At 41.1% G+C, this 18,672-nt stretch overlaps 1 protein-coding gene across 1 annotated transcript; it reads left to right on the forward strand.

Annotated features, from left to right (window-relative positions):
* The first annotated feature begins 9,714 nt into the window (after positions 1–9,714).
* LOC136665644 (H-2 class II histocompatibility antigen, A-Q alpha chain-like) lies at positions 9,715–16,951 on the forward strand. The gene is made up of 4 exons (XM_066643288.1): positions 9,715–9,847; positions 13,564–13,812; positions 15,078–15,362; positions 16,231–16,951. The coding sequence occupies exons 1-4, from the start codon at positions 9,793–9,795 to the stop codon at positions 16,350–16,352; spliced, it is 711 nt and encodes a 236-aa protein (XP_066499385.1). The 5' UTR covers positions 9,715–9,792; the 3' UTR covers positions 16,353–16,951.
* Positions 16,952–18,672: the final 1,721 nt, after the last annotated feature.

Consider the following 18,672-nt stretch of genomic DNA (forward strand, 5'->3'; position numbering starts at 1 on the left):
GGAGAGTTAAAATAGAATCACCAATCCACCTACCAATGTGTGTTTTTGGACTGTGGGAGGAAACCGGAGCACCCGGAGGAAACGTGACACAAACACACCACACAGACAGTCACCCGGAGCAGGAATCGAACCAACTACCACCAGGTCCCTGGAGCTGTGTGACTGCGACACTACCTGCTGTGCCACCGTGCCGTCTTGGAAATTTTATTCTATACATAATTCAGCCTTGCCTCCAGGTGAATGTGTAAAAAGACCATTCCCAGGATTCATTCATTGTCTATAACTCTTATCCAGTTCAGGGCGGCGGTGGGTCCGGAGTCTACCCAGAATCACCGGGCGCTAGGCGGGAACACACCCTGGAGGGGGCCAGTCCTTCACAGGGCGACACACACTCACACATCCACAGTTAAGTACACTGTGCATGGCCAATCCACTTACCAACGTGTGTTTTTGGATTGTGGGAGGAAACTGGAGCAGCTGGAGGAAACCCACACGGACAGAGGGATAACACACCACACTCCTCAGGAACAATGACCTGAAGCAGGGCTCGAACCCACAGCCCCAGAGACTTCACAATATCAGAGCTGTGTGACAGCGAAGCACCACCAATACACCCATAAATGCAAATTAACTCAGTACTGAATCAGAACATACAAATATTAGGAATATCTGCTGCTCTGTTTAGTAAAATATTTACACATTTTTGAGCCTTTATTTGAGCATTTGTGTACACTGCTGCTTTGACACAGATGTTTCTCTTGGTAATAAATAAAACATTCTCTCTGTATATTTATCTATCTATCTATCTATCTATCTATCTATCTATCTATCTATCTATCTATCTATCTATCTATCTATCTATCTATCTGTCATGCACTTCTCATGAAAGGCATTAATCAGGAGTGTGTTTCTCTTTACTGCTGTAAAGGCCTCTATTTCTCTCTGAAGCATTTACATTAGATGTTGGAACATTTGTTTGAGGATTTGATTGCATTCAACCACAAGAGCATTAGTCACTGCGCTGGCCACCAACATCAACAGACAGAGGTAATTGGCTGAATGAACGTCTGGACAAGCGTCTACTGAAGCTAGTGCCCAGCTGTGCAGACACTGATGTTGGAAGATCATCACTGATCGTTCCAAAAATATTAGATAGAGCCTAATCACTCTGGAGAACACAGTTCCATTGCTATTACACCCCTCTAGCCCATGTTTGACATTAGGTGTGATGACCTTAGACACAGATCTGCTGCTCCAGAGCATCTCCTCTTTATCACAGAAGATGTCTGTGAGAGTGCACAGACATCTGGATACATAGTGAATGTATCCACAAACTTTTGGACACAGACAGTGTTCTCTTTCTTGCTGTTCTCTACTGATATCACAGGAAGCATCATGTATAAGGCTGTGTGTCTACTGTATTTATCCAGTTGAGTTCATAAGGGTCAAGATTAGTGGTGTAAAAAATAACCGATCTGAATTCTGAATCGGAAATCCGGTTTTGACTCAAATAGTGTGAATACATCCATACATGGACCCTGAATCGGTCTAATTGTAGCATGAACTGGTGGTGGGATTAAAAAGTTGTCAATCGGATGTGCCTCTCTGGCTGCTTCCGCTTTCTCTCTGTCTCTCTGTCTCTCTCTCTCTCTCTCTCTCTCTCTCTCTCCCTCTCTCTCTCTCCCTCTCTCCGATTAACTCTCGTGATACGTCATGTCTGAAAACTCGTCAGTCACGTCTGAAAGACAAGATTGTCCGACACAATCCACCACAGTTTTCACATGAAGAATGGAAAACTAGACAAAACCATTGCTCTTTGCAAAAAATACAAAGTCGCACTGAAGTACACCAGTAGTACAACCAGCCTCAACACTCCCTTGGTGAACGTTGTATATGAATATTTACAATTTGCCATTTTATGTTCCGTTTTCAAATTTCCCAAAGAATGTCTTGTGAGATTTTATGTTCTACCTCAGTAGCTCATTGTTCTTTAATCTGATGCTACAAAGACCTCTGAAAGTTTTACACTCTAATTTATGCCTTTAGTGAACTTGAATACTGCTTGTTTTTCATTGCTAGAGAGGCTCTATAAAGTTCTTTCAGTGCAATATATTACATTAATGAACAAGAAATGATTCTGAATTCACGTGTCAAATTCAACAATGTTGAATCATTATTTAGAAAGATCATCTCATTTAAACAAGAAACTATCGTATTATTTCACACCCTATTATAGGGAACTGAATCATATGAAAATCCTACTCAATGGAATCTAACTGAATTGGTCCAATTTAAAATATATAGCTTCTGAATCGTATCGTACAGCAGTTGGTGCAGCAGGTAGTGTCTTTGTCACAGATCCAGGGACCTGGAGGTTGTGGGTTCAAGTCCCACTCCGGGTGACTGTCTGTGAGGAGTGTGGTGTGTTCTCTCTGTGTCTGCGTGGGTTTCCTTGACACGTGGGTTCCTGGTGGGTTTTCCCTGTGATTGGCGACTCAAAATTTTCTGTGTGTGAGTGAATGTATGTCGCCCTGTGAAGGACTGGCACTCCCTCCAGGGTGTGTTCCCACCTTGCACCCAGTGACTACAGGTAGGCTCTGGACCCACAGCGACCCTGAATTGGATAAGGGATAATTGGAAACAGATAATGAGTGAAGGTATTGTATTGTACCACATGTATTGAAATATGTATTGGATCATAATTTATTGTAGAGATGCACACCCTAGTCACGATCCATTTTAGGATTCAATGGTTAAGTATAGTGCACAATTAGTGCTTTAAACAATTGGTAATTCAGAATCATAATTATAATCCTTTAATAATTATAATCCTTTATAATAGGGAGACCATACATCCTCTTTTTCCTGGACATATTCTCTTTGTAGGATGTGAAAAAAGTCATCCAGGGTGGGGGTGGGGTTCCAAAGTGTGTAAAATGTCCATAATTTAGCGTACACCGAGCAGTTTGACTTTACTTGACTTTATTTTACTGATGTATTCATGAATATTATTTACATTGGCAGTTATATAAAATGTTCTTTTTTTTAAACTAATTTTTTAAAGACTTAAGTAGAAATGAAAGGAGATGATTTAGCAATAGACTATTGAAGCTATTCATTATTAATTCATTAGTAAATGAGTAATTTATGTATTACTGTTCATTAATTAAGTCCCCCCCTTCACACACACACACACACACACACACACACACACACACACAGACACTGCCACTGTCCTAAACCTTATGCCTAATTGAAGCCCCCACACACAACATCCTACCAGTGACAGTTGCCTGTTTGTCCCCAGTGTGCTTTAAATGTAAAATATGGTCACCCTATTTCAAACTAAAGAAGATTTTGTGAAGACTGATAAAATATGACCATCATCCTGTAATAGATGAAGGCAAAAATATGTCCAGGATACAGGTGAAGACAATGATGATGAAAGTAATGTTTAATAAAGTCTAATAACTCTCCTGAGAGAGTCTCCTGTCTGTTCGGATGTGCTGACATCACTAGAGGAAGATGAAAAGAGAAACTGTGTCACTGTCGTTTAAAACACATTCAAGTGAATCAGGAACCTGGAGAAATCTGGGGTTTTCTTTATGGGAATGAAGTTATTTTCAACACTGAAAGAAGAAAGAGGGGTTACAGGATGATCTTCATTTCAGCCGTTTCTTACAGTGGCATCATTTAAATAAACCCAGCACCTCTACACCCTCTTATAAAACCCCAGAAACACAGCACATAGTCAATCTCTATACTTCATTTATCCAGATGATTCAGGGAACATTGTCCCCCCACTTTCTGGAAGGTCTCATTTTGTCCCAACTACTTTCTGAAAGAAAGCTGTACTCAGTTATAGAAATATATTTCTACAGCAGCTCTCTGTCCACGTCTGAGAAAGGGCACTAAGATCAGTGAGTGTCTGATGAAGATGAACCAGAGCAGATGTCTCCTCCTGGTGGACAGGGTGTGGACTGCTCTGTGCTGTGTGTGGGGGGAGGTATAGGTCTGTGTTTGTTTCCTCTGAGTGAGTGTGTCTCTGCTTCATTTCTTCAATAAGAATCCCAGTAATAATCAGCTGGTTTTAGTCCAGAAACCCAGATGTGTTCCTCTCCTATCAGAACCCTCTCCAGCTGATGTTCTACACCACACGACTTGGCCAACACTTCCTGAATCTGAGCTCATTATTATTATTATACAGCTGCACTACAGGAATACTTCAAACAGAGTGATCATTTTTCTTGTACTGTTCACTGCTGATAGGTTCAACAGATGCAGCCCTTAAAGATTTTACAGATCACTTCCTTTCAGACCCTGCACTGATATCAGGTGTATCCCAAAGCACACACAACAATGTTTTGATACAACCACTAGCACTGTGTTAGCAGTGTTTCAGTTTCTGTTCACTCTCCTGGTTATTTCCAGGCACATTGTTCTGGGTCTCGTGTGGGTAATATTCTGAGTGTTGTGCTGGGACTGGTGCTGGGAAATGCCTTGTCAGTTTTACTGGGACTTTGCGTAATCTACTGGTGTGGTGTGGGTACATTCTCTTGTTGTTCTCACTTATAATACTGGGTTTCAGCCAGGTAATGTACTTGATTTTGTAGAGGCAAATTACAAAGTACATTACTGGATCTCTTTTAATTTCCTGGGTTCTGTGCTTTTCCTGTCATGGTACTTTCCTGGGTGTATAGTACAGGTCAATAACTGTGTCCTCTTTACGGAGATCTCTTCTGATAATTATTTGGAAAGAGTGCATGGCTGTGTCCAATTCATCACACTGTTATACACATACTACTCTACTGATCACAATACTGTTGAAACTGTACTCTTTTGTGACTGTTTAATGTGGTGTTAAGCCTGTGGTAGTTTTTAGTCACAGCCCATGTGTAAAAGATGCTAAAATACACAGGTAAAGTTCGTGGTTGTAACTGAATATTACACTTTCTGGTTAAAGTCTGTGTAACTGAAGCTCTTAATAAAGAATATCAGTTTTCACAATGTACTGTCTTTACAAATGTCAAAATGACTTCCTGCAGAAAGAATATTTCACATCTTTGGAGGGAAAAAGAAGGGTCATGGAGCCTAGCCAGAATCACAGGGCACAAGGCAGTCACCCGGAGGAAACCAACGCAGACACAGGGAGAGCACACCACACTCCTCACAGACAGTCACCCGGAGGAAACCCACACAAACACAGAGAGAACACACCACACTCCTCACAGACAATCACCCGGAGGAAACCCACACAGACACAGGGAGAACACACCACACTCCTCACAGACAGTCACCCGGAGGAAACCCACGCAGACACAGAGAGAACACACCACACTCCTCACAGACAGTCACCCGGAGGAAACCCACGCAGACACAGAGAGAACACACCACACTCCTCACAGACAGTCACCCGGAGGAAACCCACGCAGACACAAGGAGAACACACCACACTCCTCACAGACATTCACCCGGAGAAAACCCACGCAGACACAGAGAGAACACACCACACTCCTCACAGACAGTCACCCGGAGGAAACCCACGCAGACACAGTGAGAACACACCACACTCCTCACAGACAGTCACCAGGAGGAAACCCACGCAGACACAGGGAGAACACACCACACTCCTCACAGACAGTCACCCGGAGGAAACCCACGCAGACACAGAGAGAACACACCACACTCCTCACAGACAGTCACTCAGAGGAAACCCACGCAGACACAGGGCGAACACACCACACTCCTCAAAGACATTCACCCGGAGGAAACCCACGCAGACACAGAGAGAACACACCACACTCCACACAGACATTCACCCGGAGGAAACCCACGCAGACACAGAGAGAACACACCACACTCCTCACAGACAGTCACCCGGAGGAAACCCACGCAGACACAGGGAGAACACACCACACTCCTCACAGACAGTCACCCGGAGGAAACCCACGCAGACACAAGGAGAACACACCACACTCCTCACAGACATTCACCCGGAGGAAACCCACGCAGACACAGAGAGAACACACCACACTCCTCACAGACAGTCACTCGGAGGAAACCCACGCAGACACAGAGAGAACACACCACACTCCTCACAGACAGTCACCCGGAGGAAACCCACGCAGACACAGGGAGAACACACCACACTCCTCACAGACAGTCACCCGGAGGGAACCCACGCAGACACAGGGAGAACACACCACACTCCTCACAGACAGTCACCCGGAGGAAACCCACGCAGACACACAGAGAACACACCACACTCCTCACAGACAGTTACCCGGAGGAAACCCACGCAGACACAAGGAGAACACACCACACTCCTCACAGACATTCACCCGGAGGAAACCCACGCAGACACAGAGAGAACACACCACACTCCTCACAGACAGTCACCCGGAGGAAACCCACGCAGACACAGGGAGAACACACCACACTCCTCACAGACAGTCACCCGGAGAAAACCCACGCAGACACAGGGAGAACACACCACACTCCTCACAGACAGTCACCCGGAGGAAACCCACACAGACACAGAGAGAACACACCACACTCCTCACAGACAGTCACCCGGAGGAAACCCACACAGACACAGGGAGAACACACCACACTCCTCACAGACAGTCACCCGGAGGAAACCCACACAGACACAGAGAGAACACACCACACTCCTCACAGACAGTCACCCGGAGAAAACCCACGCAGACACAGAGAGAACACACCACACTCCTCACAGACAGTCACCCGGAGGAAACCCACGCAGACACAGTGAGAACACACCACACTCCTCACAGACAGTCACCAGGAGGAAACCCACGCAGACACAGGGAGAACACACCACACTCCTCACAGACAGTCACCCGGAGGAAACCCACGCAGACACAGAGAGAACACACCACACTCCTCACAGACAGTCACTCAGAGGAAACCCACGCAGACACAGGGCGAACACACCACACTCCTCAAAGACATTCACCCGGAGGAAACCCACGCAGACACAGAGAGAACACACCACACTCCACACAGACATTCACCCGGAGGAAACCCACGCAGACACAGAGAGAACACACCACACTCCTCACAGACAGTCACCCGGAGGAAACCCACGCAGACACAGGGAGAACACACCACACTCCTCACAGACATTCACCCGGAGGAAACCCACGCAGACACAGAGAGAACACACCACACTCCTCACAGACAGTCACCCGGAGGAAACCCACGCAGACACAAGGAGAACACACCACACTCCTCACAGACATTCACCCGGAGGAAACCCACGCAGACACAGAGAGAACACACCACACTCCTCACAGACAGTCACCCGGAGGAAACCCACGCAGACACAAGGAGAACACACCACACTCCTCACAGACATTCACCCGGAGGAAACCCACGCAGACACAGAGAGAACACACCACACTCCTCACAGACAGTCACTCGGAGGAAACCCACGCAGACACAGAGAGAACACACCACACTCCTCACAGACAGTCACCCGGAGGAAACCCACGCAGACACAGGGAGAACACACCACACTCCTCACAGACAGTCACCCGGAGGAAACCCACGCAGACACACAGAGAACACACCACACTCCTCACAGACAGTTACCCGGAGGAAACCCACGCAGACACAAGGAGAACACACCACACTCCTCACAGACATTCACCCGGAGGAAACCCACGCAGACACAGAGAGAACACACCACACTCCTCACAGACAGTCACCCGGAGGAAACCCACGCAGACACAGTGAGAACACACCACACTCCTCACAGACAGTCACCCGGAGAAAACCCACGCAGACACAGGGAGAACACACCACACTCCTCACAGACAGTCACCCGGAGGAAACCCACACAGACACAGAGAGAACACACCACACTCCTCACAGACAGTCACCCGGAGGAAACCCACACAGACACAGGGAGAACACACCACACTCCTCACAGACAGTCACCCGGAGGAAACCCACACAGACACAGAGAGAACACACCACACTCCTCACAGACAGTCACCCGGAGGAAACCCACACAGACACAGAGAGAACACACCACACTCCTCACAGACAGTCACCCGGAGTGATCAGTTATCCTTGGTGTGCCTGAGGAAAGTTTTGGGGGTTGTGTGCACTGCTTGAGGGCACTTCAGCCGTGGACATCCCTGCAGAAAACATTGGTACATTTTGAACTAAAGCAGCAGTGATTCATTGTTTGCTGGTAAATCTCTGATGATTGATTATAGAATATAAAGTATCTGAACTTTTTTACAGAACTGACCGGCTGATACCAGCTCTTCCTCTGTTCTGATATACTTTTGCAGGAGTGATTAACTCTGCGCTGACCATAGCTCTTGGCAAACATCTTAAATTCTTTAAGTTTACAAGAGTCTCTCTGATGGACGTTGATGGAGAATTCACTTATTCATAGATCAGGCATGGGACATTTCCCCAGAGGTAAAAATATAAAGACATGTGACTGCAATAAACAAATAATATAGAAAACATGTGACTGCAATAAACAAATAATATAAAGACATGAGAATTATTTTAAACAAATGAGTTTTGTAGCAGAGGATATTAGAATGGTCAAAGGTACGTGAGTTCATAACTCAGGCCTGAACTCTGTAGAAAAGAAGGAGAATGGTGTAGCATGGGACTGTGTGGTACGGTGTGATATACGACATCTTTAGAAGATAAGGATACCTTCTTAGTTGGACTCCTGTAATACACTGCATCCTTAAGGAGACAAGGGTACCATTTAATTGGGGTCCTATGGAATACAACCTAATTAAAAAAATGGGAGGAACGAGATGACCTCACCCCAAAAAGTGTATGTAAACTGTGGTTTTCCGTGTGTCTTTGTGAGTGAGTCTGCAGGAGGCTTCTGAGACGGCTCTCCAATGCTTTAAGAAAATAAAGAGCCTGCTGATCTTCCAAGAAGTCGTCTTCATCTTTCAAGTATTTTAAAAAGAACTAGAACCTTTTATTTGATTTTATTCTTTTAAGTATTATTGTTTAGACTAGATATAAGATTAATACATCGTGGTAATGACAACGTCCAGGTCTAAAACCCTCCACACGTTTTAACAGGGTTCAGGTGAAGAGACTGGTTCAGTCGTCCAGGGTGTGACCCCACCTTGTGCCCAGTGATTGTGGGTAGGCTCCAGAACCTGAACTGGATAAGCGCTTACAGACAATGAATGAATGAATGAATGTTGATCTATTCATGTTCTATAAAGTGTAATGCTGTATGAATCAGGTCAGTTTTGTTTACAGAGATGCAGCTGCAGATAAAGATGAAGATGAATATGAAGATAAAGATGAAGATGCTTCCACCTCTGTACTTCTCTGTGTGTGTTATTAAGATTACACAGAAATAACTTGTAACTGCTTAAATTAATTGGTATCCAACACTGTTCATTCCATTGTTAATAAAAATATGAACCTTTTATTTTAATGAAAAAGAATATTTAAATAATAATGATGTGACTCCAGATTAATTACGTAAAAATAAATAAATAAATAAAATACTTTTTACTGTAACACTGGGACGAATGGTAGTGGTATAGAAATATAAACATGATCGTGTGAGTAAATGTTCTGAGCGACTCCTGCTGAGAGTCGAGGCTGAAAACTAACTTCACCCAGAGACTGCAGAGTGAGAGTGAAAGTAAATCTCCTATTGGCTGATGATCCTGAGCTGTGGGAGTTAGAGAGAGACACAGAGAGACTGAGTTCAGTTTGGACTCTCTCCTGTGTGAGTGTGTGTCCTCTGCGCTGATCACAATGAAGCTGTGTTTAATCCTCATCTGTGCAGCTCTGCTCTACACTGTGTCTGCAGGTGAGAGCATTAATATTTCACTCTTCAGTAATGAACAGTTTATTACAGTGTTATTACTGTGTTATTACTGTAGCTGAGTGTAATTAGAAGGAGCTGGATTTGGTTCATTATTTATAATTATTATAGAGTGTAGTGTTTATTACTCTATATTTTACTGTACATCACCATCACATTAAGACTGACACTTAAAAAACTACACTCAAACATTAAAACAGAGACAAAAAAGAATAAAAATAAAAGTGAAGTAGGAAAACATTAACATGCATCTAATATAAATAAATAGATAGACATTATTTTCAGTAAAAGATTGAGCCTGGATTAAAGTATAAACATTAACATGTAAACACTGTGCTGAATAGAATATTACTTACATAAAAACATAACATTGTGCCATGTTCTGTATTCAGCGAGAAAGTGCAGTCTCTCTCTCTCTCTCTCTCTCTCTCTCTCTCTGTCTCTCTCTCTCTCTCTCTCTCTCTATGTTTGTCTCTCTCTCTCTCTCTCTCTCTCTCTCTCTCTCTCTCTCTCTCTCTGTCTCTCTCTCTCTCTCTCTCTCTCTCTCTATCACTGTCTATCACTGCACAGAGGGAGAGTACAAAGCCCTTTTCCAGAAAAGTCAGGACATTTTTATAAAACACAGCAAATTCATGACTCTGTGATGTATTCATTCTCTTAAAGCTTTATTTAACTGATACAGCACAAAGAACATTTTTCCAATGTTTTCACCAAACACCTTGATTTCAGAAAGTAACTTAGTATTTACTCTTTAAATCAAGTGTTTCCTGATTCTTGTTTTCATGATGACCACAGGAGACAGTTCTAAATCACAGACAGGTCAGTCCTGCACAACATTCTGTGTTTACACAGACAAGTTTCTGTAGCGAGGCCTGGCTTTTTCCTGCTGAAATAACCCTGGACTTACCAGGATAAGACATTGTCTAGATAGCAGGATACGTCTCCTAAACACCTAATGTTTGCCTCCACATCAATGGAAAATTCTCACTTATCAGTCACCCATGCCATGGTCACTGATCCCCCTCCCCCACTGTGAGAGATGCTGCACCTCTAAGGTCTGGATGGTCCTTTTCATCATTAGCATGAAAACAAGCTGAAACCTTAAATTTTATACATTTCATATTCAGCTGCTTATAGTATAACGCTTCAAAACAGTTGACATAGTTTCTATAAACTTCTCTCTCTAATGTTGTCCCTGAATTTAGTGTGATTAGTTGATTAGTGTGTGCTGCAGGCTTCATCTTCTAAATATATTTTATTTACAACACAGTGAAGTTGGTCAAATTCGACAGATGAAATTCAGATCCCAAAATACAGGTTACAAAATTCAGATACACATCCGGGACGAAGAGCAATCGATTCATTTGGACTTTCTCTTTCACCTTAAATGCTGCAGTAGTTGCATTCTGTCGCCGCTAGGTGACATACGAAAATACATGCGAAATACGAACACAACTTTCATACCGTGGGAAAACTACACGTTTAGCTTCCTTCCGCGGATGTTATCTCTTTATTTTCAAAGTGTCTCAAAAATCTGAAAGTCTCACTAAAGACACAATACAACAGACTATTGATGTCCTGAAGATGAAGAGATTGCTAATTATTTTTACTTGTATTTTGGCGTCTGAAGTTCGTCTGTCAAATTTGAAATATATTGTTTGAATTTTTTTGAGCTTGAATTTTTTTATCTGAATTTATTAACCTTTAATAATAACAGTGAAAACGTTTTTGAAAAATCACGAGTTTAATTCAAGAGAAATTATATTCAGATGCAGAATTATGAAGCAAAATATTCAGAGGTGGAAATCTGAAGATTTAAATTCAAAAGCAACAAAATTCAGATGCAGAATTTCAGTGCAAAAAAAAAATCAGTGCTACAGACTCAAAGGTGGTAATATTTCGAAGTCTGATGAGAGAGATTTGCTTAGAGAATAATGCACGACCAACCAACACTCTCTCAAACAGTACAGTTTACTAATGAGAAATAAAGAGAGATAGTTAGCAGCGTTACAAAGAAGCAGCTATTTTGGCTAACGGCAATGGACTTTTACACACACACACATCACAAAAAGATAAACTAATGATAAATGATATAATTACCCGTCTAGTAGAAAAACAGCTACCTCTGCATCACTTGTGATGGCCTCCACTGTTGGAAAGCTGTCACTCTGTCACTGACTTTTGTTTCTTTAGTTGTTTATCAGCGCATTGCCGAGCCCTGGAGGGGACGTGGGTAAAAGTGAACGAATTGCAATTTTTGCGCACTTTAGTTAATTCGAGTGAAACAATCAGTAATTCGTGCGCACAAATAACTAATTAATGCATTGGGGGCTCCGTGGAAGCTATAGCTGCCTTTTGCCAAAACTCTTATAGTGTTCAGCCCTGGTAATGACTACAGTCACTGCACATGAAGTAAAATGGCCTTATTTAGTCCGTAAAGACAAAAGATATCAGTCCAGTGTTGATCACACTGTGTACATATTGATTATTAAGCGAGTAAGTGTTGAGGTAAACGGCTCATAGCTGTCGTTTAAACAGAACGACACCAAAATATAATACTTATTTTAACTGGATCCAATTCAGAGCCCTACATTTCCCACAACTGTCCTGTTTATATCTTAGGAGCCATGGCTATTTTACATAATTCCTGTGAGGATTGGTAAGGCTCCTATCTGTGCGTCAGCCCCGGACAGGGACATTAGGCGGTTTAAACTCGCGCTAATATAAATAAAATATAATAAGTAGACTTACACACATAGAGTTAAAAATGAATTGAAACAACCTTCAAATAAACAATAAATAAAACAACGAAGAAACAAATGTTTAAATAAATAAGAAATATTACATGTAGGAACTAAATTAATAAAATAAACTTAAATAAAATATGTAAAATAATTCATTCATTCATCCTCTGTAACCCTTATCCAGTTCAGGGTCGCGGTGGGTCCAGAGCCTACCTGGAATCATTGGGCACAAGGCAATGTAAAATAAATGAATTAAATTTAAAAAATAAAATGTAAATGAATAAATAAATAAAGAACAATGAATTTAGAAACGACAATCAAATAAAGTTCAAATACATGAGCGCGAGGGGACGTGACTGGGGTTGTAAACCATGTAGATTCTAAAAGCTGCGTTGTGTTTTGGACCGATACGGGACGCGTTTTATCCAGTATTTTTGAGGTTAAGGCGGATGATTTGTTAGAGACAGACAGCTTCGCTCGTTTCCTCAGACAGAGGAGATGCTCCACGGCTCTTAAACAGAGAACGCGGTTATCATAGTTCATGTTTATCATATGGGAAGCCGAACACCTCAAAAGTCGGTCCAAATCGACGTACTCAGTTGAATGGCGCAGCGCGGACCAATCACCCGCGCCACTAACTGGACAGCGCTGCACGACCTGGGTGTTCGGCTTCCCATAGTCTCAGTCCCTCCTGCAGGGGCTTGTTGTGCGGCTGAAACTCTGGGAACTTTCAGCTCTCTTTTTAAGGTCTTTATTTTAGCACCGTGTCCGGAGAAACTACACTTCATTTCCCCTCACATCTGTGATGAAAATAACGCTGACTGACTTTCACTTCAGATAACAATGTAATTTAATAAAATATTATACAGTATTTATGAAAAACATTTTCAGATTTGCCGCTGTTCAAAAAACCTCTCTCTCTCTCTCTGTCTCTCTGTCTCTCTCTCTCTCTCTCAGTGAAACACGTGTATCTCGGATTAACGCTCTGCTCGGACTCAGAGAGAGAGGGTATCTTTGGACTCGATGGAGAAGAAAAGTGGCACGCTGATTTCAGTTTGGAGAAAGGAGTGATGACTCTGCCGCAGTTCGCAGATCCGGCCACCTATGAAGAAGGAACCTATGAGGGAGCTGTTAATAATATAGAAATCTGCAGAAACAACTTGGGTCTTCGTATAAAAGGTTATAATTACCCCCCAATACCCAAAGGTGAGACATGAGCGTGACTACAACACACAATGTTCTCACAAGTAAATCAGACATATATCAGGGGCCCTGTGCCACCTAGCAACACCTTAGCAACAGCCTAACAACAACACAGCAACTAAAACCTGTCAAAAATACATCATAGTGTAATTCTGTGTGGTATTTTCTTCATGTTTTATAATATATATTTTTTATTGTTGGTTTTAAGCTGTTAAATACTAAAGAGATAAAATGATTAAAATGTTCATAGAGACACAAAAGAGGGGTTGCTCATATTTAGTGATTTTTTTAAAATATGCATTACATAGTTTTCATATCTTAAGTGGTGTATAGAGTGTAGAGAGTGTAATGTTTAACAAATCTGTCTAAACAAACACTATTTTATTTATGTAATGTGTAACAGGATAAAGCTAATAGCTGTTAGTTGTATTTTACAGGTTTTTTAAGGTTTTAAGGAACACATAATATTTTAATAATAACATTACATCTTCAGAATCATTGTGATGCTGTAACAGAGAGAACAGACCCTCTGTCGATGATATTACAGGCTCAGCACTGCAGAAACTTCATTATGTAACAATTGGAGGAGGGTGGAACCTACCCCACCCCCCCTGTTGCCCTTGGAACCTAGAAATCTTAGCGTTTCTTTAAGTAAAATGAGAATTTATTTGTTGTTAATAGAATGTGTACCTTGTGTATGTAAGCTGTAAATAAACATATACATTTACGTATATTAAAGTTAAACTTATTTTAAACCTGAGATTTCACTGTATTCATATCTTGGGATTTTAAAATCATATTAGAATATTTCATACAAATTTTAATGTTCATATTTGATATTGATTAATTATTAATACTTTTACATAAAATATTCTTTAAATGTCTCAATTTGCGAATGTGATTTACTTTAAATGAAGAGAGTTATAGCTTTAATATGATTCCTACCTATAATTTATAAATAAATACAATTTGATAAATGCAAAATATTAAATTATTCATTCATTGATTGTAACTGCTTACATAAGTGAGACAACACACCACACTCCTCAGGTCCCCACCGTACTCCAGGACCCTGGAGCAGTGACAGAGACACTACCTGCTGCTCCACTGTGTATCCCCCCAAATGAAAATGATATTACAATTATTTTTTGAAATACAAGCATGATGTATTCTTTATGTTGCCTATATTTTATTGAACTTGTTTTTAATTGAATTCATTTGGAATTCTAAACTTCTGTAAATAATTATATGAATAACTTTACTCCTAGTTGCCCCTCAGAGTTCAGTCTACACCAAGAGCAGTGTACAGCTGGGCTCTAAAAACACCCTCATCTGTTACATCATTGGATTCTACCCTCCACATGTGGAAGTGTCCTGGACCAGGAACAATGTGAATGTGACGAATGAAGCCAGTCTCAGCAGATATTACATTAACACTGAAGATAGCACCTTTAAACTGGTCTCTACCCTGAGCTTCACTCCAGAGGAGGGGGACATCTACTCCTGCAGCGTGCAGCACACAGCCCTGGACAGAGCACTGACCAAAACATGGGGTGAGAGTTACACCTGATTATTAACCTGTGTCTGTTAGTGGATTTCAGTGATGGTGCCCATAGCCAGGTGTTGAAACGGACCACAGACCGGACCTGGGAATAAAGCTGGGATGGGACTGTGATTTATGGAGAGAATTTTGTGTCAAAAGTTCTACAAAAGCAAATATAAATCTGAAAACACAATTCATAGAATCAAGAGCAGAAAGTATATGTTGAGAATGCAGTATATTTAAAAGATACTTGGTTACCTTTTTGCTCTTTGAATTTATTTGATTAAAAAAAAACAAAAAAAAAACAAGGAAGACGTTCACCTTGAATCTCCATTGGTCACTGATGGACATTCTGAAACCACTTCTGGGACTTAGCCAGGCCCCCAACCAAAAACAAAGAAAGCAATGACTGATTTCTACTCTACTCACAGTAATTAGAATGTTTTGGTGCTCCATGTGTGAATGGTCAAAAATGTCCATGAAGTAGCAGAGGCCTTCAGTTCATTTCACATTTAATGCTGCAGCATTTCTGCTGTATCAGGAAATTCAGAGTTCAAAACTGGCTTGAAATTTAAAATGTTCATGTGAGGTGTAATACCCTTGCTGTCAGTCATTTACTGTAATGTATCTTTACACTTATATAGCGCCTTTCTAGACACCCAAGGACGCTTTACAATCCACACTGCTCAGAACACTCAATCCACACACACACTGGTGAGATGGGACTTGAACCCAAGATCCCAGCGCTGAGAGGTGACCGTGCTAACCACTAAGCCACCGTACCGCCCATACAATGTTATTGTAATGTTTAATTTGCCAGAAATCATCTTCCCTGCAACTGAAGTGTGTGTGTGTGTGTGTGTGTGTGTGTGTTACAGATGTACAGGTGTCTCTCCCCGGTGTTGGAGGGTCTGTGTTCTGTGGAGTGGGGTTGGCTGGAGGACTGCTGGGAGTCGCTGTGGGAACTTTCTTCCTCATCAAAGGAAACAACTGTAACTGAGAATCAGACTCTAACTGTAAACTGTCAGTGATGTGATTGTGTGTTTCTCTGAACCCTGCAGTTCGATAAACGTTCTATAATTAGTCTTTATTCTGTTTTACAGCCTAATGTCATCAAACATCTACAAACATCTAAAGTCTACTAAAGGAAACTGAGACTTAAATTATGTTTTCCTCTTACATATTTTAATGTTATATCATGATGAGCTAAATTGATTTTTTTTAACTAAAGTAAATAAAAGACTAATAGTGTGTCCATGTTAAATTAATCTCTCTGTTTACTGTAAGCCGGGATTTTCTGTAAGCTGATGACTAGACAGAAATCTGCAGTTCATCATGCAGTTAAATTCAAATGTAAAATAGACAAATAAATACATTTAAATGTTGATTCAATTAAAAATGAGGGCAATTTTCATTTTATATACAGGTGCATTTTGGTAAATTATAAGATCATCTAAAAGTTAATTTCAGTGATTCGATTAAAAAAAGTGAAACTCAGATTCATTACAAACAGAATAAACATCTATTTTATTTCTTTTATTGTTGATGATTATGGCATACAGCAAACAAAATCCAAAAGTCATTATGTCAGAATATTAGAATATTATATAAGACCAAATTAAAAATATGTTTTAATACGGAAATGTTTTTCTACTTTTTCTGAAAAGTATGTACAGTATATTCACTCAATACTTGGTCTGGGCTCCTTTTTGATGAATTATTGCATCAGTTTGGTGTGGTGAGGAGGTGATCAGTCTGTAGCACTGCTGAGGTGTTATGGAAGCCCAGGATGCTTTGAAGTCTTCAGCTCATCTTCACTGGGTTTAGTGTCTCTCGTCTTCCTCTTGACAAAACCCTATGGATTCTGGTAAAACTTCAAATTACAGCCTGAAAATGACCTGGTACAGTGTAGGTACCTGTTCAGTAAGCCGTAAGATAAAATAAGTACTGAGTAAGTACAGAGTATGTACCTGTTCAGTAAGCCGTAAGATAAAATAAGTACTGGGTGAGTACAGAGTATGTACCTGTTCAGTAAGCCGTAATATAAAATAAGTACTGGGCGAGTACAGAGTATGTTCCTGTTCAGTAAGCTGTAAGATAAAAAAGTACTGGGTGAGTACAGAGTATGTACCTGTTCAGTAAGGTGTAAGATAAAATAAGTACTGGTTTAGTACAGAGTATGTACCTGTTCAGTAAGCCATCAGATAAAATAAGTACTGAGTAAGTACAGAGTATGTACCTGTTCAGTAAGCCGTAAGATAAAATAAGTACTGGGTGAGTACAGAGTATGTACCTGTTCAGTAAGCCGTAATATAAAATAAGTACTGGGTGAGTACAGAGTATGTACCTGTTCAGTAAGCCGTAAGATAAAAAAGTACTGGGTGAGTACAGAGTATGTACCTGTTCAGTAAGGTATAAGATAAAATAAGTACTGGGTGAGTACAGAGTATGTTCCTGTTCAGTAAGTCGTAAGATAAAATAAGTACTGAGTAAGTACAGAGTATGCACCGGTTCAGTAAGCCGTAAGATAAAATAAGTACTGAGTAAGTACAGAGTATGTACCTGTTCAGTAAGCCAAAAGAAAAAATAAGTACTGAGTAAGTACAGAGTATGTACCTGTTTAGTAAGCCGTAAGATAAAATAAGTACTGAGTAAGTACAGAGTATGTACCTGTTCAGTAAGCCGTAAGATAAAATAAGTACTGAGTAAGTACAGAGTATGTACCTGTTCAGTAAGCCGTAATATAAAATAAGTACTGGGTGAGTATGTTCCTGTTCAGTAAGCCGTAAGATAAAATAAGTACTGGGTGAGTACGTAGTATGTACCTGTTCAGTAAGCCGTAAGACAAAATAAGTACAGAGTATGTACCTGTTAAGTAAGTCGTAAGATAATATAAGTACTGGGTGATTACAGAGTATGTACCTGTTCAGTAAGGTGTAAGATAAAATAAGTACTGGGTTAGTACAGAGTATGTACCTGTTCAGTAAGCCATAAGATAAAATAAGTACTGAGTAAGTACAGAGTATGTACCTGTTCAGTAAGGTGTAAGATAAAATAAGTACTGGGTTAGTACAGAGTATGTACCTGTTCAGTAAGCCATAAGATAAAATAAGTACTGAGTAAGTACAGAGTATGTACCTGTTCAGTAAGCCGTAAGATAAAATAAGTTCTGGGTGAGTACAGATTATGTACCTGTTCAGTAAGCCATAATATAAAATAAGTACTGGGTGAGTATAGAGTATGTACCTGTTCAGTAAGCCGTAAGATAAAATAAGTACTGGGCAAGTACAGAGTATGTTCCTGTTCAGTAAGTCGTAAGA

The sequence above is a fragment of the Hoplias malabaricus genome, chromosome 14, assembly GCF_029633855.1.
Source record: "Hoplias malabaricus isolate fHopMal1 chromosome 14, fHopMal1.hap1, whole genome shotgun sequence".
NCBI classification, from domain to species: Eukaryota; Metazoa; Chordata; class Actinopteri; order Characiformes; family Erythrinidae; genus Hoplias; species Hoplias malabaricus.